Source organism: Nerophis ophidion, linkage group LG07 (assembly GCF_033978795.1).
Source record: "Nerophis ophidion isolate RoL-2023_Sa linkage group LG07, RoL_Noph_v1.0, whole genome shotgun sequence".
Taxonomy (NCBI): Eukaryota; Metazoa; Chordata; class Actinopteri; order Syngnathiformes; family Syngnathidae; genus Nerophis; species Nerophis ophidion.
The window spans coordinates 38,663,496-38,689,453 of record NC_084617.1 but is presented as its reverse complement, the minus strand read 5'-3'; the positions used below and the strand labels follow the sequence as shown (position 1 = coordinate 38,689,453).

At 40.4% G+C, this 25,958-nt stretch overlaps 1 protein-coding gene across 2 annotated transcripts in view; it reads left to right on the top strand.

The window, feature by feature from the left end:
* Positions 1-25,958, top strand: part of tmem8b (transmembrane protein 8B) — a 179,284-nt gene that overhangs the window by 148,270 nt on the left and 5,056 nt on the right. For both annotated transcript variants that reach the window (XM_061906130.1, XM_061906131.1), the window contains exons 11-12: positions 527-673; positions 9,557-9,673. In XM_061906130.1, the coding sequence (XP_061762114.1) occupies positions 527-673; positions 9,557-9,673 (264 nt within the window). The remainder of the gene's footprint in view (positions 1-526; positions 674-9,556; positions 9,674-25,958) is intronic.

Here is a 25,958-nt window from a genome sequence, read left to right as displayed (position 1 = left end):
ACATACTGTACAGCAGATTTTTACAGCAAAATGTGTATATATCATTTATACACACATACACATTGGCCCTCCAAACACATTTTTTCGCTCAATGTGGCCCCCGAGACAAAATATTTGCCCAGGTCTGATCTAGAGTCCCATTAGCCCACTGTTTGTTTACCTGAAACAGTGCAAATTTGGGCGTATTTTGAAAGGTTTAGAGGCAAATATAGAAGCGATCATGAAATAAATATCAAAATTTGATGGAGTAGATTTATACACTCTTAAGAATTTTTTTTTTTTTTTTAATGATTTAAACCCTATATCATCACCAAGATGTTTGCTTGCACCGTTTCATAAGCTGCGGGATTCAAAGGGTAGGAAAAAAAGCACGGGCTAATAGCCCAGAAAAATAGGGCTGTTAGAAGCGGCCCTCTGAGGTCAAACACAATGTGGCCCTCAATGAGTTTGACACCCCTGTCATACGGTATTTTCACTGTGCTATCGCATCGTCTTCACCACACTACCTTTTCTTGTCTCCTGCCAGTTCTACCATGCGTGCGACCAGCCGGGCATCGTGGTCTTTTGCATCATGGAGTATGACGTCCTGCAGTTTTGCGACTTCCTGGGCTCGCTCATGTCCGTGTGGGTCACCGTCATCGCCATGGCCAGGCTCAAGTCCATCATCAAACAGGTAGCTTTTTACTCATTCTCGTGGGAAATCTACAGTTAGAATGTGTCAAGTCATATGACTATATAGTGTATGTGTGGAAAATGAGCTCAAATCAAGTTGGTGAACGTATGTTCGCTTGTTAAAATGCTAATGTTAGCATGCTAACAGTTAGAATGTGTCAAGTCATATGACTATGAAGTGTACGCATGTAAAAAAGCTAAGAAAAACTTGTCAAATTGATGTTCGTACGTTAAAATGCTAACGATAGCATGCTAACAGTTAGAATGTGTCAAGTCCTATGTCTTTAAAGTGTACACGTGTAAAATTTCCTAAAATAAGTTGTCAAACTTATGTTCGCATGTTAAAATGCTAATGTTAGCATGCTAACAGTTAAAATGTGTCAAGTCATATGACATGAAGTGTGCGCGTGTAAAATTAGCTAAACAAGTTGTCAAACTTATGTTCGCATGTTAAAATGCTAATGTTAGCATGCTAACAGTTAAAATGTGTCAAGTCATATGACATGAAGTGTGCGCGTGTAAAATTAGCTAAACAAGTTGTCAAACTTATGTTCGCATGTTAAAATGCTAATGTTAGCATGCTAACAGTTACAATGTTTCAAGTCATATGTCTATGAAGTGTACGCGTGTAAAAATTAGCTAAAAAAAGTTGTCAAACTAGAGAATGCTAAAAATTTTAAAGTGCCAACATTAGCATGCTAACAGTTAGAATGTGTCAAGTCATATGTCTATGAACTGTACATGTGTAAAATAAGCTTAAAAAACAGCTTATGTTAGCATGTTAAAATGCTAACTTAAACAGTTAGCATGTGCCAAGTACCAAGTTATATGACTCTGAGGTGTTTGGCTGAAAAAGGGGGCTGAAAAAGTTTGCATGCTAATATTACTATGCTAATGTTAGTGTGCTAGAACACTAACATTGGCATGCTAACAGTTAGCATGTGTCAACAGTTAGAATGTGTCAAGTATCGAGTCATATAACTATAAAGTGTACGCATGTGAAATGAGCTAAATAAACAAGTTAACATGCTAAAGCAAACGTTAGTATGCTAACAGTGAGCTTCTGCAAAGTACCATGTTATATGATTCTGACTCAAAACGTTAGCATGCTAGAATGCTAACATTAACATTAGCAAGATACATGATTCTGAGGTGTTTGGTTGTAAAGTTAGCTTAAAAAAAACTTAGCATTCTAATATTAATATGCGAGAATACTAATGTGTTATTTATGACTAAAATATGTAATAATAATAATAATAATAATAATAAGTGTTGTAACTGGAAGTATGCTAGCCTCTGTGAGTCTTTGCTGGTTGACGAAATGGCAAACCAACTAACAGGTGCACCTTCTCCATGGGTCACTGTGGTCCTGCTGTGCTCCAGGATGTGTGTGTGTGTGTGTGTGTGTGTGTGTGTGTGTGTTTGCTCCAATAAATGAGACAGAGAGAGAGGGGGGGAGGACCAGCGGGAGGGCGAGTGCACTAACATCTGCTGTCCTCTAGAGTTTTCATTTTTGCTGAGCGCTGCAATCCGCAATCACTAATCAAACCGTACACGTGGGGAATGGCAAGTACTACACTGCGTGTGTGTGTGTGTGCGTGTGCCTGTGCGTGTGCGTGTGTGTGTGTGTGTGTTGGTTTGCTTGCCAAAAGAATGACCATAGAGTACCTGATTATTTGTAAAGCCTCCATATAATTATATTCTTCAAAAAAGTGCCTCAAGGGAGACGTTATTCACACTGCCTAAAGGTCAATATGCCTTGAATCAAACATTAGATAACTCCTCATGTCTAGTCTTTATTATCGCTCACACCTGCTTTTGATGTGCTGCATGTACAAAGCTGGCCAACTAGAAAATAAAGTGCAGGGTTAGCGTAACAGTTTAGACAAGGTTCGATCCCCACTTCTGCCATCCAAGTCACTGCTGTTGTGTCCTTGGGCAAGACACTTTACCCACCTGCTCCCAATGCCACCCACACTGGTTTAAAAAAAATTAACTTAGATATAGGGTTTCACAATGTAAAACGCTTTGAGTCACAATAGAAAGGCGCTATATAAATATAATTCACACCACACTTCACTTCTTCTCAGTTACAAAGGATGGAAAGAGTAATGCACACAAGGGCACAACAAGGGTATAAAGTACACTAAAAATTTACCACAATAGCAATAGAAAAAAAGAACATATATGTAATATTTACATATTATATATACAGTATATAATATATACTGATATATTTTATTATTATATAATATATACAATATATAACAAACCCCAATTACCATGCACATTATTAACAGCTGCAGCATAAAATAAAGAATAGATCCAGCAGAAAATATACATTGTAAACAAAGAGAGGTAGCTAACATACAGTAGAAGGTGTCAGGTAATAGACAGATATCATCTATTGCTGTATGGCGAGTGATTATACAGCTGGATGGAGTGCCGAATGAAGGAGCTCTTGAATCGAACACTGTGGGAACGAAGCTGAGGGAGCCTGTTGGAGTATGAGCGCCGCGGTACCTCAATTATCTGGTGGAGTGGGTGGGCAGGATTCTCCATGATGGCTAGCAGTTTGTCCAGTGTCCTCCTGTCCCTCACAGACACAAACACCTCCAACTGCGTGCCAATAGTTTGGCTGGCTGTACGGATCAGTTTGTCAATTTGGTTTAAGTCCCTTTTGCTGGTGCTGCTCCCCCAAACAAACCCATTTAAAGTACAGGGCACAGCACAGGGTTCCTATGGACTCCCAGGTACTTGTACTGCCCCAGGACTACCACCTTCCGGCCCTGGATGTTGACAGGCTCCACAGGGGTGATTTTCTTCTTGAAGTCGATGACCAGCTCCTTGGTCTTGTCGGACCTGCACCCGTGTCGATACATTCTTGGTAGTAGCAACATGTCATTAGTGTCTGCTATTTAACATCAGCATAGCCATTAGAGACATAACATTGGTGCCAATATTGCAGCAGACATCATGTCAGATTGACGTTATAAGCGCCAGTCCTCATGGGGAAGGTGGGCTTACTTCTGGCAAAACACCACCGCTTTGGTCCACAGACGACGCCAAAATCAACCAAAACTGAAAGTTCTGGTTGAGGGGGCTTTAAAGGGGAACTGCATTTTAAAAAAAATTAAAATGGCTGTCATTCACAATCCTTATGTTTGTTAGTTTTTTTACGCATTGTAACTCATAAATGGATGTCAGCTTTTCAAACATGTTGAATAGAGAACCTGGAAATTGTAATGTATCATGTTGTATGCATGCATGCATGTTTGAAATAAACAAAAACTCAACTAAAAAAAAAAGAATGGAGACTGTCTTCGAGCCTATAAAGCACTCTTAGAAATATCCAAAAACCTCCATAAACATGTCATGTACACGCTGTAAGTATATATGTAATGTAGCAAAATTCATAATAACGTGTTTACATATTTTGCTCATTTTAAGCATACGGCGGCGCATTACATTTGCTTGGACTAGAGTTGTCCCAATACCAATATTTGAATACTGGTACCAAAATGTATTTCGATACTTTTTTTTTTCTTTTCTTTTTTCACGATCCGATACCAAGTAGGTACAGGATCATACATTGGTCATGTTCAAAAAGTCGTCATATATTATCACGTAAAAATCTGCTTCCGCATCTGTTTCTGACACACGCGTTTGGGGCTAGCTGCTCTGAAATCAAACCCCGCCCATTCTGCTTTGTTCCTGGTCTGAGCTGCTGTGACGTAGATTACAGTAATAACTCCTATAAAACTCAAAAGCGCAAATTTCAACCTTTGAAATACTTTTTATAGTTTAAGACTTACGGTCATTTAAAATCACCACTACACATCCTGTTGGCGGCGACATTTTTGATGTTAAAGGTCTAAAAAAAATTACGCAGAATGTGCGGCGGGGCGAATTGAAAATCTTAATGGGCCGTATTTTGCTCAGGACTGGCTTACAATGTCAATTTAATTTTTCAATACCAAATCTTAATGGCAGTGGTTTGGCTTCACATGTTGCGACTTTGAATCCGTGCAATGTTGCTTGTTAACAATGCTCCCAATGCTATCTATATTTAGTGAGTTTTTCACATTTTTAAAACAACACCTTTTCTCCAATTATCACCTGCTTCCAATGATCTTCTTTGAGGCTTGAGGTATATACTTAGCTCACAACAATGTCCCGTCACTTGTCAGATTTTTGTCATTTCATGATGACCTTTATGTCTATTTTTATATTGTGATAGAGGGAGGTATTTTAAAGGGGAACATTATCACAATTTCAGAAGGGTTAAAACCAATAAAAATCAGTTCCCAGTGGCTTATTTTATTTTTCAAAATTTTTTTCAAAGTTTTACCCGTCCCGGAATATCCCTAAAAAAAGCTCTAAAGTGTTTGATTTTCGCTATTTGCTTAAGCCACTGTCCATTTCCCTGTGATGTCACATAGCGCTTCCAGTACAAACAATGGCGAATAGCACAGCAAGATATAGCGACATTAGCTCGGATTTAGACTCGGATTTCAGCGGCTAAAGCGATTCAACAGATTACGCATGTATTAAAAAAGATGGTTGGAGTATGGAGGCAGATAGCGAAAACGAAATTGAAGAAGAAACTGAAGCTATTGAGCGAATAGCTATTGACGCTATTCGGTCATCTTTGCGTTAGCATCGCCGGTAAAATGTGCAGACCAACCGATCAGGACTTTTGCATTGACACTGGATCAACTTAAATCCGTCGATTGGTAAGTGTTTGTTTCGCATTAAATGTGGGTGGAAGGAAACGCTGGATGTAAATATAGTTTCAAATGTACATACAGGTAGCCTAAATAGCATGTTAGCATCGATTAGCTGGCAGTCATGCCGCGACCAAATATGTAGCACATGAGTCAGTAAATTAACAACACTCACCTTTGTGATTTCGTTAACTTTATCTTTGGGAATGCATCTGCTTTGAGTGTCGCAGGATATCCAGACATTTTTGCCATCTCTGTGCCATCTTTGTCGTAGCATCGCCCGTAAAAAACAAACGGAGGACTTTCGCATCTCTTGACACTGGAGCAACTTAAATCTGTCGATTGCTAAGGGTTTGTTTGGCATTAAATGTGGGTGGAGAGAAAGGCTGGATGTAAATATAGCTACAAATGAGGCATAATGCTGCAATATGTACACATAGCTAGCCTAAATAGCATGTTAGCATCGATTAGCATGCCGTGCTAATCGATGCACATTCAACTTGAATCCGTCCCTGATCGTGTTGTTCCACCCTCCGACAACACACCGACGAGGCATGATGTCTCCAAGGTATCGGAAAACAGTTGAAAAAACGGAAAATAACCGAGCTGATTTGACTCGATGCGTCTGATGTGTAGGGGAAAATGGCGTTGAGTACCGATGTGACGTCACGTTCTGACGTCGTCGCTCAGAGAGGCATAAACAGAAAGGCGTTTAATTTGCCAAAATTCACCCGTTTAGAGTTCGGAAATCGGTTAAAAAAATATATGGTCTTTTTTCTGCAACATCAAGGTATATATTGAAGCTTACATAGGTCTGGTGATAATGTTCCCCTTTAAAAAAAAATATTTTTCTTTTTTTTAAGTTATGTACATTAATATGTACATGCAGATGATGTATTGGGACAGATCCCTTAAGAGTTTCAGCAGAAATATGTTGCATAGAAATTAACTATACTCAATACCACATTAGCAACATGCTGTGTCACATGAATGGTTTTTGAAGTAATACATTTGTGACATGAAAAAAACACAAGTAATGTAAAAAAAACAACAACTGTTGTTTACTTTTTGATATCAAAATAAAATACAAAGCAGTTTGGCTAATGAAAAAAAGTATAATAAACAATCTTTGTTCTCCTCTTGGTTCAGAACAACAGTTTGGCCAACAAAAATAAAGAGAGACAACTCTCACATCGAACACACAATCTTCACAGGCAGCGTTCAGTTCAATGATATGACAAAACATTTGAGCTAGTCCATCCATCCATTTTTTACTGCTTATTCCACTGGGCGTCACGGGGGGTGCTGGTGCCTATCTCAGCTACAATCGGGCGGAAGGCGGGTTACACCCTGGACAAGTCACCACCTCATCGCCGAGAGCCAACAGGGATCGACAGACAACATTCACATTCACACACTAGGGCCAATATAGTGTTGCCAATAAACCTATTCCCCATTTGAGCAAGTATTGATGTTATTTTAACACTGATTCAGTTTGCAGTAAACAAAAGACAAGTGAACATCCCAATTAACAAAGTAAAGACTTTATAAACAAGTTGTGACAACGTTCACGACACATCGCCTTCTGCATGTTTCCTCAACTCATTAACTCTCAGTCACAGCAGCTGATGGACGTTGCATTGAGAAAATAAAAGCAACATCAAATGGTTTTCTCCTTCGCTGTATACTTTTGGTGTGGGGATTAGTGTCTCCACTATTATCTCCATCTAAACACAGCAGTGCGCTCTTAAACACACGGCGGGAAGCGAGGGAAAATGAAGTTAAACCAAGCGCTTGAATCCATTTACTCCGAGGGGAAATCTCGGAACCAAAGTCTGTGTAGTTAGTCCGCCATGATTATCAAGCCAGACGACGCTACTGCGCATGCGCCTGACTTCATGTTGCCTAAAACGCATTTATAAATGACAGTTTTTTGGTTATTAAAAAATTAGACGGTGTTACTAACCGTCTGGAATTTTATCGCGAGTTATCATTATACCGTTTATTGTTACAGTGGTCACGGCATGTTCTTGTTGCAGATGTTGGTCAATTTTTAGGGTATTACAGCAAATGACGAAGAAGGTCGTGGCTTTTACCGCAGTTGCCGTGGTTAAATTCACGCTCTGTAGTGGCTCTGTCTTGTCAGAGTGTGCTCTGCTGATTGCAGAAGCGGATCGGCAAATTCACATCATCTGTTTCTCATTAGTCTAACAGGCCGCTGGAATGATTTGAAAACGGACACTTGTCACACACGCATTGTCACGCTCACTGTGCGCTGTCGAATGTAAATGCCGGATCAGAATAATTCTGCACAAGCTCGTCCATCACAATGACGGATAATGATTCATTAAAGCTTGGTACAGTAGAGGGATGTTTGCCTGCCTACTGTGTGACCCAGCATGACTGATGAGTGCCCTCCTCCCTCGTCTATTCCAATTAGTCCTGTCCTCCTGCAGGCGGGTCATCCCTTCCATGCTTGGAAGGAAAAAAAAAAACCTTAAATGTGTCCTCACGTTCCGCAGCAGACAGAAGGCAGACGTGTGTGGCATATCTTATTGATTTCCTGTCCCCCTCCCCTGTTATCTTCCCCTGCATGCTTGTGGCTTTGTGTCAAATTGAGAGCTTGACAAAAAGAGAGGAGAGAAAAGTTAAGCCGGTGTTATTTATAGATTTTTGCCTCACGTCCTCGTTTCAGTGCTTTGTTTTCATGGTGGTGATGGGCCTTTCGCTCCCAGAGTGGAGGTTCTCTTCATGTATTGGAGCTGTGCGATAGATTTTTTTTCTTCCAAATAATACATCCATTGTTATTTTGTGTGAGGAAAAAAAAATACTTTAGGCACCAACCACATTCCTGGTGAACCTGCTCCCTCTTAATTCTTATGTATTGCTTTGCCCTCACTTTACTTTCCAACAACAATTTATCAAAAGTGCGGCCCGGAGCTTGTTTTTGTTTTGTTGCCCGCGACACATTTTAAAGATAAAATGTGTAATTAGAACAATACACAAAAAAACTAGCATAGGCAATTTTGGGAGAATGCTGAAACGTGCAAGCCAAAGTTAAACGCTAATGTTAGCAAGCTAACAGTTAGAATGTCTCAAGTCATATGACTGTGGAGTGTACGCATGTAAAATTAGCTAAAAAAAAAAGTTGGCACTGTCACGCCAAATTTCTTCCCCATACAAAAACTTTCCCCCCCAAAAGCCCCTCCAATGCCTGAAGGACGCCAATGAGAGCGGAACAATACCAAGTTATATGACTCTTAAGGGTTTCAGCTGCAAAATTAGCGAAGCAAAAATAGATTGAAAGGTAAGCATGCTGGAATGCTAATATTTTTTCCTCACTGTTATTTTTCACCAATGACAATCAAGCCAATTATAATGCTTTTAAAACAGGCAGCTGTGTGGGCTGCTTTAAGGTCCTTCCACCCTCATTGGGGTCCTTCAAGCATTAACGCCAAATGTCTTCCGGGGGGAAGGTTTTTGTAGGGAGAAGAAATTTGGCGTGACAGTACCCTTATGTTAGCATGTTATAATGCTAACATTAGCATGCTAACCTATCAAAATCTTATGACTATGAAGTGTACACATGTAAAATTAGCTGAAAATAAGTTGGCACACTTATGTTAGCATGCTAACAGTTAGGACTTGTCAAGTCATATGACCATAAAGTGTACACATGAGAAATTAGCTATAAAAAAAAACGCTGGCACGTTAATTTTAGCATGTTAAAATGCTAATGTTAGCATGTGTCAAGTCATATGACTATGAAGTGTACACATGTAAAATTTGCAAAAAAAGTTGGCATGCCTATGTTAGCATGTTAAAATGCTAACATTAGCATGCTAAGAGTTGGAACGTGTCAATTAATCACTATGAAGTGTACACATGTAAAATTAGCTAAAAAAAAATTGGCACGCTTATGTTGGCATGCTAACAGTTAGGACGTGTCGAGTCATATGACTGAAGTGTACGCAAGTGAAATTAGTTAAAAAAACGTTGGCATGCTAATGTTAGCATGTCAAAATGCTAATGACAACTGTTCTCTGTAGCGGGACTTTAGCGGCATGGACCAGACCTGCTTGAACTGAGCCTCAGTGGTCGCAGTGTTCCAAACGACATTGACGGATATGCTGGTTGTTTTTTTGTTCCCCCTCAAGGTGCTTTATTTGCTGGGAGCCATGTCCCTCTCCATGGCTTTGCAGCTGGACCGTCACGGTCTGTGGAACCTGCTGGGACCGAGTCTCTTTGCCCTGGGCATCATGGCAGTGGCTTGGGTAAGTCAAATATTTACTCCCTCGCGCATGTGGTACATGTTTTTATTGTGTAGGCGAGAGGCTACGACATGCCTGCATGAAGTCAGCATGGACAAAACCCAAAAGCATCGAAGTTGGCACGTTGTGTAAATGGTAAATAAAAACAGAATATAATGATTTACAAATCCTTTTTAACTTATATTCAATTGAATAAACTGCAAAGACAAGATATTTAATGTTCACACTGAGAAACTTATTTTGTTTTTGCAAATAATCATTAACTTAGAATTTAATGGCAGCAACACATTGCAAAAAAGTTGTCACAGGGGCATTTTTACCACTGTGTTACATGGCCTTTCCTTTTAACAACACTTAGTAACATTTGGGAACTGTGGAGACACATTTTTGATGCTTTTCAGGTGGACTTATTCCCCATTCTTGCTTGATGTACAGCTTGAGTTGTTCAACAGTCCAGGGTCTCTGTTGTTGTATTTTACGCTTCATAATGTGCCACACATTTTCAATGGGAGACAGGTCTGGACTACAAGCAGGCCAGTCTCGTACCCGCACTCTTTTTACTACAAAGCCATGCTCTTGTAATACGTGGCTTGCCATTGTCTTGCTGAAGTAAGCAAAATTGTTAAAGGACATTGCTTGAATGGTAACATATGTTACGCCAAAAACCTGTATGTAACTTTCAGCATTAATGGTGCCTTCACAGATGTGTAAGTTGCCCATGCCTTGGGCATTAATACACCCCCATACCATCACAGATGCTGGCTTTTGAACTTTGCGCCTAGAACAACCCAGCAGGTTTTTTCCTTTTTGGTCCGGAGGACACAACGTCCACAGTTTCCAAAAACTATTTGAAATGTGGACTTGTCAGACCACAGAACACTTTTACACTTTGAATTAGTCTTTCTTAGATGAACTCGGGCTCCTCGAAGCAGGCAACGTTCCTGGGTGTTGTTGATAAATTGCATTCGCTGTGCATAGTAGAGTTTTAACTTGCACTTACAAATGTAGCGACTAACTTTAGTTACTGACAGTGGTTTTCTGAAGTGTTCCTGAGCCCATGTGGTGATATCCTTTACACACTGATGTCGCTTTTTGATGCCGTACCCCTTGAGGGATCGAAGGTCCGTAATATCATCGTTTACGTGCAGTGATTTTTCCAGATTCTCTGAACCTTTTGATGACATGACAGACCGTAGATGGTAAATTCCCAAATTCCTTGCAACAGCTTGTTGACAAATGTTGTTCTTAAACAATTTGCTCAGGCACTTGTTCACAAAGTACTGACCCTCGCCCCATCGTTTTTTGTGAATGACTGAGCATTTCATGGACGCTGCTTTTTTACCCAATCATGCACCCACCTGTTCCCAATTAGCCTATTCACCTGTGGCATGTTCCAAATCAGTGTTTGATGAGCCTCAACTTTCTCAGTCTATTTTGCCACTTGTGCCAGCTTTTTTTTTACATGTTGCGGGCATCAACTTCCAAATGAGCCAATATTTGCAAAAAATAACAACGTTTTCCAGTTGGAACATTAAATGTCTTGTTTTTGCAGTCTATTCAATTGAATATAGGTTAAAAAGGATGTGTAAATCATTGTATTCTGTTTTTATTTATTATTTACACAACATGCCAACTTCACTCGTTTTGGGGTTTGTAGTTGTGGACATGTTTAGTTCCTCATGCTTATAGAATAATCTGTCACATGGCTAAAAAAAAAAAAAAAAAAAAAAAAAAAAAAATTAAAATAAAAAAAACTCACCAGTACACCATTTCTGAGGGGCTTTTAGAAGTTCTGCAGCTTGTCGGTATTAGTCATGGCTTGTACTTCCATCAGGCATGTGATTTTTTTTCCGTCTATAGTTGGAAATTCATCTTTTTTATCTCTGTAATTATATTTTAAAAAATTCCGCTTTTCTTTGTTTTTTCCCCAACCTACAATGTGTGTTAAAATTTTGATCCGTCTCCTTTTCTTACCTGCCAGCAACTACAGTGTATTTCGGTCAAAAATGAATATCTTTAAAATATATATTTTCACCAGAAAATATATTGAGATATATATTGAATATTGAGTTTAAGTAAAAATATATCGAGATATACTTTTTCGCCCATGTTGCCCATCCCTAGCAGACATGTGACGACTTTGGCTACAGTATAGCTAATGCTACATTTTATTTTCATTGGTGTTTTACAACAAGACAGAAAATTACATTTTGTTTATTATTTCTACAGTTTATATTTTGACATTGAATTGTTGAATACTTTTGAAATATAAACAACGAGACTGCAACATATTTGTTATTTCATGCCTTAAATGACAAATGGCTATTCGGATAAAGGAAGTTAGCTGATAGAATAAACATTGTTTGTACTCCTTTTGATGTTTGCATATTTTTTGCATTTGGAGCAGTTAGATTTGGAGAGGGAGTCGAAGAGACAGAAAATAACTATAAAATCCAAGGTAGCATCCACTAAAGCAGAAACAAGAAGGAAAATGCAAGCTGTTCAGAAATTAGCCAGGAACGCTTATGTCAGAGCCCTTGAAGCAAAAATGCTAAATTAATGTGTGAATGAAGCAAAGTAATGGGTAAAAAATGTCAATAACTAGATGAACCATTTGTGTCTGTGAAGTGAACACTAGTAAGGTTGTAAATATTGTATAGAGTAGGCTATCCCATGTGGTTCCTGTGGATGTCAACACAAGTTGTAATTACTGTAATGACTAAATAACAGTGACTGAAGCAGACAAAGTAATGTGTAAATAATGTAAATAACTAGATTAACCATCTGTGGATGTAAAGTGAACATGAGTAAGTTTGTAAATACTGTATAGAGTAGGCTAACACATGTAGTTCCTGTGGATGTGAACACAAGTTGTAATTACTGTAGTGACTAAATAACATAGTGACTGAAACAGACATCGTAATGTGTAAATAATGTCAATAACTAAATGAACTATCTGTGGCTGTGAAGTGAACACTGGTGAGGTTGTAAATACTGTATGGAATAGGCTAACAGTGGCTTACACTTTCATCGCATCTCATAAGCTTGACAACACACTGTGTCCAATATTTTCACAAAGATGAAATAAGTCATATTTTTGGTTTGTTTAATAGTTAAAACAAATTTACATATTGCAATCAGTTGATAAAAAATTGTTCTTTACAATTATAAAAGCTTTAAAAAAAAAAAAGTACTACTCTGCTAGCATGTCAGCAGACTGGGGTAGATCCCTAAAATCCTATGTATTGAATGAATACAGAATCGTTTTGTTTTGAAAAAAATATCGTTTTTGAATCGAGAATCGCGTTGAATCAAAAAGATCGATTTATAATTGAATCGCGACCCCAAGAATCAATATTAAATCGAATCGTGGGACACCCAAAGATTCGCAGCCCTACAAAGTAATGTGTAAATAATGCCAATAACTAGATGAACCATCTGTGGATGTAAAGTCAACACAAGTAAGGTTGTACATACTAAATAGAGTAGGCTAACCCATGTGGTTCCTGTGGATGTAAACACAAGTTGCAATTACTATAGGTACTAAATAACATAGTGACTGAAACAAAGTAATGTGTAATGTGTAAATAACTAGATGAACCATATATGGCTGTGAAGTGAACACTCGTAAGATTGTAAATACTGTATAGAGTTGGCTAACCCATGTGGTTCCTGTGGATGTGAACACAAGTTGTAATTATAGTGACTGAAACAGACATAGTGATTCATTTGGCTGACTGGGGTATATATTCATGTCAACTCTGTTGATAATTTTTCAATTCTTTAAACACAAAAAAAATCATTAGATGGTGCTTTTTTTGTTGCCAATTTTTGCATGTTCAATTGCTGAAAAACCTGGACTTTCCGGGGGAGGGGTTACCCCTCTGGACCTGGCTGGGGACCTGTGGCCCATAGATCCCCGGCTTATTTTCAATCTTTTTCTTTAATTTCAAATCACATGCCTGATAGATATAATCTCTATTATTTTCTCTCTCTCTCTCTCTCTCTCTCTCTCTCTCTCTCTCTCTCTCTCTCTCTCTCTCTATATATATATATATATATATATATGTATGTATGTACAAACCCCATTTCCATATGAGTTGGGAAATTGTGTTAGATGTAAATAAAAACGGAATCCAATGATTTGCAAATCATTTTCAACCCATATTCAGTTGAATATGCTACAAAGACAAAATATTTGATATTCAAACTGATAAAAAAATTTTTTTTTGCAAATAATCATTAAGTTTAGAATTTGGTGCCAGCAACACTTGACAATGAAGTTGGGAAAGGTGGCATTAAATACTGATAAAGTTGAGGAATACTCATCAAACACTTATTTGTAACATCCGACAGGTGTGCAGGCTAATTGGGAACAGGTGTGTGCCATGTTTGGGTATAAAAACAGCTTCCCAAAAAATGCTCAGTCTTTCACAAGAAAAGATGGGGCGAGGTACACCCCTTTGTCCACAACTGCGTGAGCAAATAGTCAAACAGTTTAAGAACAACGTTTCTAAAAGTGCAATTGCAAGACATTTTGGGATTTCAACATCTATGGTCCATAATATCAACAAAGGGTTCAGAGAATCTGGAAAAATCACACCACGAGACCAACATTGAATGACCGTGACCTTCGATCCCTCAGACGGCACTGTATCAAAAACCGGCATCAATCTCTAATGGATATCCCCACATGGGCTCAGGAACACTTCAGAAAACTACTGTCACTAAATACAGTTTGTCGCTACATCTGTAAGCGCACGTTAAAGCTCTACTAGGCAAAGCAAAAGCCATTTATCAACAACATCCAGAAATGCCGCCTTAGATGGACTTTTCAACACAAGTCCATCTAAGGTGGACTGATGCAAAGTGGAAAAGAGTTCGGTGGTCTGACGAGTTCACATTTCAAATTGGTTTTGGAAATATTCCATATCGTGTAATCCGGACCAAAGGGGAAGTGAACCATCCAGACTGTTATCGATATATATATATATATATATATATATATATACTGCGTTCGGACAAGAATATATATATATATATATATATATATATATATATATATATATATATATATATATATATATATATATACTGCGTTCGGACAAAATTTTTCTACTGGTCACACCCCAAGTTCTTTGTATGACACATAAGCTGGTTCTAAATGAATCCCAGACAGAGTAGCTGTTTGGACATTTCATTTCATTCTAAAGCTTTGGGAGCCCACTCTATGAACAACACATTCAAATCGCATCGCCCAAGTTGATCTGAAAACATTACGGAAGCGCTGTCAGCTTCAATATCACCCCCGCCCCCACATACCGGAACGAATAACCTTATTTGTTCGTCTTGGCCCGGGACAGCGAGGTATGGCTACTACCTAAATTCCTAACGCTTCAAGGTTAACACACAAGAACACTAGCGGACAACTAAGAAGAAACCAAATGGAAAAACATTACCTGTTTTCAAATATAACTATGGAGAAAGTAAATAACTTTTAAATATGGATATATGTAGATATCTATCTCCGTCAACCCCCCTTCAGATCTTCTACAAAAGATCTCTATTACAATTACAAAACTTTTAAAGCACCTGCCCCACATTAAAGTTTTAGCAAGCTCGCACTAAAATAAAAGCATAGTTCCATGGGAGAAAGATGGAGGGAGTAGACTTCAAAGTCGTCATGGTCAGCGAGGGTAACTAACAATTCTCAAAAGTCATTTTTCTTGACCCCCTTCAGAGACATAGCAAACCCAGAAACAGGGTGGGGTTGACCTTCTACGGCTCTAACAATGATGAGGGTGCATAGAGACCTGCCAAAGGTGCCTTGTAGCCAATCTTTGAAGGGGTCAGAGACACCGGAAACTTCAGTAAGTTCCTTAGATAGGGCTAGGAGGCCCCCTAAGGCCCTCTGGACCGAGCCATCGGGGGCGGTGTTGTTAGGAATGAAGGTACAGCATTGGTCACCAAACATTGCACACACACCTTCTTCCTTGGCTAGGATGCGGTCAAGGGTTATGCAGTTCTGGATGGCGATGAGGGAGGTTGGGGCATGTTGTTCAGCAAGTCCCTCAACAGCGTCACAAGTCAGGTTGGTCAGTCTCAACAGATTATAAAAAACATAGTTAATGCGTTCTACATTTTTAGTAGCAGTCCCAGGAAAAATAGCACCAATGAGAGGAAGGTTCTCGAAACCTGCGCAGGATTCACACCACAATTTATGTTGTGAGGGGACACCCCTTGGTTGCCCTATTGCATCATAGTAAACACCATCAGGGTTTCTCATCAAATCGAAGGAGCCCGTTATACTCCTCCTAGATAGAACATGGCGGTGTCGGCGGGAAGTTAAAGAGGCCGCTGAAACAGGAGTTCCAAGGGGTGTTAATTTGGTACCCACTAGGGTGAGTGGGGTCACCAGTCTAACCACAGCACAAAGCCCAACTGCTGACGTCGGGATTCTAATGTATAATCTGTGTTCCCCACAATACCAGAATATGTCAGCCCGTGCCCCAAGGCCTATTTTGGAGCCATCTATCAGTGTGGTGCACCAGGAAGGGTCAATGTCACCCAATTTGTTGGGGGACTAAGAGGGTCCTGTGAATTGAAAACACATGTAATTCATCTTTTGGGCCACAAATGGAAGAAGTCGGGTGGAATTGTCAACAGGAGGGTACACACTAGCCAACAAATCGCACCCTGGCGGCGTGGGTTCAGAAAACAAGGAGATAAGGCAGTTTGAGCGATCTGTGTCAGTCAACTTAAAAGGGGCGGGGTAAGTGTGGGGAAAGGGACGTCCAGCGGAACAAGCAACACAGTCACCCATATTTTGGCTCTTGGCCATGCTAGTCATCCACCTGAGCCACAGGTTGCCTGCACCCGCTCCTGGGGTTCAAATCTATAGGGTCTTCAGTGGTGATGTCATTAGTATATACAGATGTGAGAGCCTTTGAAACGTCACTGAGGTGGAGTGGCACTGTAGGTGCTACAGAGGGGGCAGAGGTAGTTAACGCCCTCTCAAGGACATTTATTTTAATAATCCCTTTAGAGTCTGTACCAGTCTGGTCAACCCCCAACACAACCTAAAAGAGACTGGGCCAATTGGGCATGACACCCACGTTGGCAATTGTAAGGGCGAGTGGGTTCTGGGAACGATCAAAATTCCACTGAAAGGTCATCCCTTCCTGAATAGCCTTGATGTAATAATAGGGGCTAGTGGAATTCCAAAGCCCTGTGTAGTGGGTTACCTGCTTCCACCAGGGGAACCCCCCCCTAGAGAATGTATTCTGCTTCTGACACCAATAGCTCAGGGTTGAAACGTAACAAAGATAGAGGTTACTACCACGGTAATAGCTATTATGTCCCTTGCAATCAATCACACAGCACAGGTCAAAAAAGTAAGTCTTGCTGTCCCCCTTGATCCAGTCTATTTCAAGTCCGCCATATGTTCTAAGACACTTGTCAGTCACTGTCGTCGGGAAGGAAGGACTGAGGCCCAAGGACATTAGAACAAGCCTAAGTACCTGTCTGTCAGGGAATACTGCTGGGTGTAATATCATGCCTTCCGTCTATCAAAATCAGAGTAATTTAGGTAACGAAACAGGGATCAACATCAAACTTTTCACTTATTGTAGCGACACCAAATGTAATGCTGAAAACAGGTAAGAAAAGTTCTATGACATCGAGTACATAGGTTGGTCTCAAGTAAGGATGAATGATAGTTTTGGATATAGGATACAGCAGTTGAGCAGGTCTGGTAGATCTACACGACGGTAGACGGCAGCTCAACGGGGGGAGATCTCTCTCCGCGTTTTCTTCTGGGCTGTGAGACTATGTGTGTAAGTTCTGCTGAAGGGTCGAGTGGGCCAAGTGATGTGGCGATGTCGGCAGTGGCATCTGCTGGAGATCAGCCAGTCAAAGGGCGTGAGACGTCCGTTCCACGACCTTGAAAGGACCGGTCCACCTGGGCTCCGTCCACTTGTGCCTGATGACCTTGATCTTAACCCACTCTCAGCGGGCGGAAGGGAATTTGGAGTGGCGTGCTGTCATCCTCGAATCTGCACAGAGGAACTGGCACCTAATTCTGCATTTTGTAAACATACCGTTTTAGTCTTACGCTGATTTCTCCTTCCAGGGGAGCTGCTGGTCCTGGGAAGGGCTGATCTGTATGCATTTCATAGGGTGAAAAATTCAAAGGCCGAAAAACAATTTTATTCAGCGACATTCGAATGATCATTAATGCTAATGGCAACATGTCAATCAAATTCAATTTGGTCTGTGCACAGCTTTTAGCCAATTTGTTTAAATGTTTTGGTTCATTTTCTCGACCTTACCTTGGGACTGAGGATGGTACACCGAACTGAACCAGTGTTCTAGTCCGAGAGCCTTTTCGACCAAGGCTTAGTGAGCATTTTTAAAATGGGTGCCGTTATCTGACCTAATCTTTTTGGGGCAACAATGTCGGGGTATTAGGTCATTCACAAGCCATTTAATTACTGATTGTGCATCCTCTTTCGAGGTTGGGGTTGCTTTCGGCCAACCACTGTAATTGTAAACACAAGTCAGCAAGTACCTTTTCCCTTGTACCTGATTGATCATATCAATGAAATCACACACTTTGCACAGATGTACCATCACCTCCTCCATATTCCAAATTGATCTACTAAACCACTATCGATGTGCAAAATCGATATTTTCAAATAAAATTTAGTTATAACTTTTTACCCACTAAAAATGTTAAAACTACTCCCCCTCCTCCTGACAGCAGTCATGCCTACATCAAATCATGGCACCTTCTACATTCCTGCTGTGACTACCAAGAGAGTAAACATTGGGAAACTTAGCCACCCTGCTAACCTAAACAATCTCATTCCTGTTCTCTCCTAATCAAAGCCAACATCGAAGCCTGTCAATAACATCATCAGGATGGGTTTCTTGAATGTCGGATCTCTGAATAACAAATCATTTTTAGTCAATGATTTTATTACCACTTTTAAACTTAACTTTATGTTTTTTAACTGAAAAATGGAATGTGTCAGAGTCGGATGATTGTCGATTTTGTTGTAAGGAGTCTGAATCCACCCTCACCTCCCCCTTCTGTTTCAGAAAAAGGGAGTGTGTTTGTAGTACTATCATTTCAGAAACATCTACAGAAAAAGTCAGCTGAGAGTCAAGTTAATTATTCAAGATGGTGAAAGCGACAAAATATGCTTATATTTATATTGACACAAATGCTAGAAAAACACTAACCTTATGGCGGATGCTTTTGCAATAGTAATTTGACATTTTACCACTCCTGGTGGCCACATTAATTCGTTACGTCAAGCTCATGTTGTAGAAAGTTGAATGATGCGGACACGTTTGTTACCGAATGCTTTCTATCAGACTTCTGTCTTAGCGACTTTGTGTATGTAATAAGCAACTATAATTATCTGATGTGCTTAAATGTAATGTGTAGTTTTAGCTCAGCTGTTGTGTAGCTGCTAGCTCCTTGTAGCCTACAACCGGGGTGTCTAAAATGCAGCCCATCGCTATGTGTTTAACAGACAACTGAAACAATTGAAAATGTGGTATTTGTGTGTCAGTTCTATCATCGGCAGCTACGCCCTGTTTCATCATTGGACCTAAGTCTTTGGTTTTCATAGGTGGGACAGAGAGCAAGGGAACAATGTGGGACAGCATTTGTGTCCATCTCATACCATGTTAGTTGTTGCAAAGATATGTCAACATGAGCAGCCATTCCTTGTGTTCAAACATATATAAATATATATATATATATATATATATATATATATATATATATATATATATATATATATATATATATATATATATACATATATAAATGAGTCATAGGCCTCCTGGTATGAGTCTTCCAAATGGTGATCATAACATTGTAGGAATTTTAAAGAATTTATTTTTAAATTATGGGGGAAAATAAGTATTTGGTCAACCATTCAAAGCTCTCATTGATGGAATGAGTTTTTGGCTCAAAATCTCCAAATACATGGCCCCATTCATTCTTTCCTGAACATGGATGAATCGTCCTGTCCCCTAAGCTGAAAAACAGCCCCAAAGCATGATGTTTCCACCCCCATGCTTCACAGTAGGTATGGTGTTCTTGGGATGCAACTCAGTATTCTTCTTCCTCCAAACACGATGAGTTGAGTTTATACCAAAATGGATACATGGATGATACAGCAGAGGATTGGGAGAATGTCATGTGGTCAGATGAAACCAAAATATAACTTTTTGGTATGAACTCAACTTGTCTTGTTTGGAAGAAGAAGAATACTGATTTGCATCCCAAACATGAAACATGGGGGTGGAAACATCATGCTTCGGGGCTGTCTTTCTGCTAAGGGGACAGGACGATTGATCCGTGTTAAGGAAAGAATGATCCAACTCGGTTATGTCTAAAAGCGCTCACGGTGTACCGTGAGATTTTGAGCCAAAACCTCCTTCCATCAGTGAGAGCTTTGAATGGTTGACCAAATACTTATTTTCCACCATAATTTACAAATAAAGTCTTTATAATTCCTACAATGTGAATTCATGGATTTTTTTTCACATTCTGTCTCCCACAGTTGAAGTGTACCTATGATGAACATTACAGACCTCTGTCCTCATTTTAAGTGGGAGAACTTGCACAATCGGTGGCTGACTAAATACTTTTTTGCCCCACTATATATATATATATATATATATATATATATATATATATATATATATATATATATATATATATATATATATGTATATATATATATATATGTATATATGTATATATGTATATATATATATGTATGTATATATGTATATATATATATGTATATATATGTATATATATTTATATATATATGTATATATATATGTATATATATATATATATATATATGTATATATATGTATATATGTATATATATGTGTATATATATATATATATATATATATATGTATATGTATATATATATATATATATATATATATATATATATACATATATATATATATATATATATATATATAGATATATAGGGCTTCACGGTGGCAGAGGGGTTAGTGCGTCTGCCTCACAATACGAAGGTCCTGCAGTCCTGGGTTCAAATCCAGGCTCGGGATCTTTCTGTGTGGAGTTTGCATGTTCTCCCCGTGAATGCGTGGGTTCCCTCCGGGTACTCCGGCTTCCTCCCACTTCCAAAGACATGCACCTGGGGATAGGTTGATTGGCAACACTAAATTGGCCCTAGTGTGTGAATGTGAGTGTGAATGTTGTTTGTCTATCTGTGTTGGCCCTGCAATGAGGTGGCGACTTGTCCAGGGTGTACCCCGCCTTCCGCCCGATTGAGCCTGAGACAGGCGCCAGCGCCCCCCGCGACCCCAAAAAAGGGATTAAGCGGTAGAAAATGGATGGATGGATGGATAGATATATATATATATATATATACATATATATATTCATATACATATATATATATATATATATATATATATATATATATATATATATATATATATATATATATATATATATATATACACACATAAATATATATATATATATATACTGCGATGAGGTGGCAACTTGTCCACGGTGTACAACGCTTTCCGCCCGATTGTAGCTGAGATAGGCACCAGCGCCCCCCTCGACCTCAAAGGGAATAAGCGGTAGGAAATGGATGGATGGATATATATATATATATATATATATATATATATATATATATATATATATATATATATATACATTTGTATATAACTGTATACATTTATATGGACTTAGACTAGACTAGACTTAGACATATACAGTATATATATATATATATATATATATATATATATATATATATATATATATATATATATTTATATATATATATATATATATAAATCTCGTTAAAAAAGGACATTTTCTTAGACGCTCACTTGGCATTATTGTGTTAGACTTTTGATGCAGAAAACTCTGTAGGACTTTTTTTTTTTAAAGAAAATATTTTAAACACTACAACATTGATTTGAAATTTAAAAAAAGCAAAACAATAAACAAACAAAAACATGTTTTTTTTTAAACATCCATTTGTATAGGGTTGAACTTTTTTTTTTTTTAAATATGGTGAGAAATTTGTGTGGTGACAAAAAATTACAAAGACGACACACAGTTAGATGTTAGACGCTCACTTAGTTGAATGTGTGTGTAACGTCATTCCATTGTTGGACTTTGGAGGCAGAGATCTCTGACAGTGAAAGCTGTGATGGATTGATGCTTGCGAGTAAATGTTAGCATTCAGCAGCTTTTCTTCAAGCGGCTGCAGTTCAGCTGGCGATAACAGACATTTGTTGTCTGACACATGTCAAATGCAAATGCGGTGCGATACCCAGCGATGATATCTGCAGAGTAGACGTGCACGCCTCGCGTCGGCGCTGATTACGGTCGTGACAGATAGTCACTCAGATGTTGCTGCGGCAATAAAGCACATGCCGACAGGCCCCGCCATGGCTGGGATTGAGTGATAATGTCGTGGCGTTAAAACACTTTGGTTGTGTGACGCTTCGTGGATCAGTTTGCTTCCAGTCTCTCGTCCGACTCGCGACACTTTTATTTGAACTCTGCGGAACACCGTGAACGCTTTTAGACATAACCGAGTTAGATCAGTCGAGTGGAGGGCTGGAAGTGTCCTGCACAGCGAGGTCTAAATCTGCCAAACTGCCAAACTCTCTAATTCATAGCTTTCCAGTCTAGACTAGGGTTATACGGTATATCGGTACTAGTATGGTATCACGCTACTAATGAATCAAAAATGGTACTATACTCTGTTTAAAAAGTAGTGGTTCCCCATTAATGATTTTTTCTTCATTGCTGTGATGTATTTTTGATTATGTCTTGTTTGGCTATGTTTTGTTGACCTTTGGACTCGTTTTTTTCACTCCCTTGTTTTGTCGCCATGGTTACTCATTGTGTCCACCTGTCTCTGATTAGTGCTCGCCCGCTCACCTGCTTCCCGAGCACTAATCAGAGGCAGTATTGAAGCTCAACTTTGCCAGTCAGTCGCCCTGGCGTCATTGTGTTTGTTCCATGCTCTGTTCTTGCCACAGTAAGTCATACTCGTTTTTCATGCCAAAGTTCATGTTGTTCTTTTCAAGTCACGGTAAGTGTTGTTTGCGTTATATTATAGTTTATGTTAAAGTGTTAGTTTTGTTTCTTTAGCCAAGTTGTGGCTCCGCAGTAGTGATGGGTTGATGAGGCGTCATGTAGCGTTTCCACACATTGCATAACTATATTGATACTGTGTCAATACTGTGTCACTAAATACTGACATCTGCTGGACATTAAAAATCCCTACAGGCAACCTATTGACCGACTCAACTGACACTGATTTCATGACCAAGTATATACAATAATACAAACCAAGTCATTGTATTTAATTTAGGACTATTTCATATCTTCGTTTAGATAAAAATATATATTTTTATCTTTTTTTGATACAGTCAATAAATAATTTGAACATGATTGACTGATTGATTGAAACTTTTATTAGTAGATTGCACAGTACAGTACATGTTCCGTACAATTGACCACGAAATGGTAACACCCAAATAAGTTTTTCAACTTCTTTAAATCGGGGTCTAGGTTATTTGATTCATGGTAAATAGGTAATGAGTTTGGGCTGGATTTGAACAAGTGCGCTGAGGAACTCAGCATGAGGAACAAGAGTTCTCCACTTTACCAACTGAGCTATCGAAGAAATTGGCTGATACTGCTTTTTAATGTAAGCAATAGGATGGTTGTGTGGGTGGGACAATGCTTGAAACTTTGAGAGAACAGGATGAAATGACAAGGAAATGAACACAAATACCCTTTTTCAGGATAGATGATCAAAATATTCCTATAAGACGGAAATGATCTCCGACGACGTTAAATTACAAATGACGCATAACAGAAGTGCGGCGATTCTGTTGGCAGCAGCATCTCGTTGACAGATGCGTTTTCTTATAAACACAGTTTGGCGCGCAGGCATCAGTGCGACACACTTCGCGTATCGGCCACGTGACCGAAACAGCTCATGATCGATCATGTGACTTTCGAATAGCGGTACGCGCACCGACACAGGGTTTTGCTCTACGAGCTCGACGCATGCGCCAATGCATCGGTGTTGCCGGACCCATCAGTACTCTGTAGTAAGCGCTTTTTGTTTGTACCTTTTTAGGCACAATTAAATCATGTTTTTACCTGAACGCCATGTTTCGGGAGAACGACCCCGCAGCAAGCTGCGACCCCCCATCATGACAATTGCTGGTTTTACGAGCGGGGGAGCATGTTCGGCAGCGTGCACACACGGAGTACTTACAAGCAGACACAGTGTGTAGACAGAAAAGGGATAACGGACCCATTTTGGCCTAAAAACTAATGATAAAGGTGAAGTTGTAACACTGAAACTCCCTCAGGAAGAGATGCTTTAAGACATGGCTAGTTAGCTAGCAGCTAACATCCATACACAGTCGGAGTGTTTTATCATCCGTCCATCCATCTTCTTCCGCTTGTCCAAGGTTGGGTCACGGGGGCAGCAGCCTAAGCAGGGAAACCCAGACTTCCCTCTCCCCAGCCGGGGGATCCCGAGGCGTTCCCAGGCCAGCCGGGAGACATAGTCTTCCCAACGTGTCCTGGGTCTTCCCCGTGGCCTCCTACCAGTTGGACGTGCCCTAATCACCTCCCTAGGGAGGCGTTCGGGTGGCAGATGACCAGATGCCCGAACCACCTCATCTGGCTCCTCTCGATGTGGAGGAGCAGCGGCTTCACTTTGAGTTCCTCCCGGATGGCAAAGCTTCTCATCCTATCTCTAAGGGAGGGATAGGAAACTAATTTCGGCCGCTTGTACCCGTGATCTTATCCTTTCGGTCATGACCCAAAGCTCATGACCATAGGTGAGGATGGGAACGTAGATCGACCGGTAAATTGAGAGCTTTTTCCTTCCGGCTCAGCTCCTTCTTCACCACAACGGATCGGTACAACGTCCGCATTACTGAAGACGCTGCACCGATCCGCCTGTCGATCACACGATCCACTCTTCCCTCACTCGTGAACAAGACTCCTAGATACTTGAACTCCTCCACTTGGAGCAGGGTCTCCTCCCCAACCTGGAGATGGCATTTCACCCTTTTTCGGGCGAGAACCATGGACTCGAACTTGGAGGTGCTGATTCTCATTCCGGTCGCTTCACACTCGGCTGCGAACCGATCCAGTGAGAGCTGAAGATCCCGGTCAGATGAAGCCATCAGGCCCACATCATCTGCAAAAAGCAGAGACCTAATCCTGCGGTCACCAAACCGGAACCCCTCAACGCCTTGACTGCGCCTAGAAATTCTGTCCATAAAAGTTATGAACAGAATTGGTGACAAAGGACAGCCTTGGCAGAGTCCAACCCTCACTGGAAATGTGTTCGACTAACTGCCGGCAATGTGGACCAAGCTCTGCCACTGATCGTACAGGGAGCGGACCGCCACAATAAGTCAGTCCGACACCCCATACTCTCTGAGCACTCCCCACAGGACTTCCAGAGGGACACGGTCGAATGCCTTCTCCAGGTCCACAAAGCATATATAGACTGTTTGGGCAAACTCCCATGCACCCTCAAGAACCCTGCCGAGAGTATAGAGCTGGTCCACAGTTCCACGAGCATGACGAAAACCACACTGTTCCTCCTGAATCTGAGGTTCGACTATCCGGCGTAGCCTCCTCTCATGTACACCTGAATAAACCTTACCGGGAAGGCTGAGGAGTGTGATCCCACGATAGTTAGAACACACCCTCTGGTCCCCCTTCTTAAAGAGAGGAACCACCACCCCGGTCTGCCAATCCAGAGGTACCGCCCCCGATGTCCATGCGATACTGCAGAGTCTTGTCAACCAAGACAGCCCCACAGCATCCAGAGCCTTAAGGAACTCCGGGCGGGTCTCACCCACCCCTGGGGCCTTGCCACTGAGGAGCTTTTTAACTACCTCAGCGACCTCAGCCCCAGAAATAGGAGAGTCCACCACAGATTCCCCAGGCACTGCTTCCTCATAGGAAGATGTGTTGGTGGGTTTGAGGAGGTCTTCGAAGTATTCCTTCCACCTATCCACAACATCCGCAGTTAAGGTCAGCAGAACACCATCCGCACCATACACGGTGTTGATAGTGCACTGCCTCCCCTTCCTGAGGCGGCGTATGGTGGTCCAGAATCGCTTCGAAGTCTTCCAGAAGTCGTTTTCCATGGCTTCCCCAAACTCCTCCCATGTCCGAGTTTTTGCCTCGGCG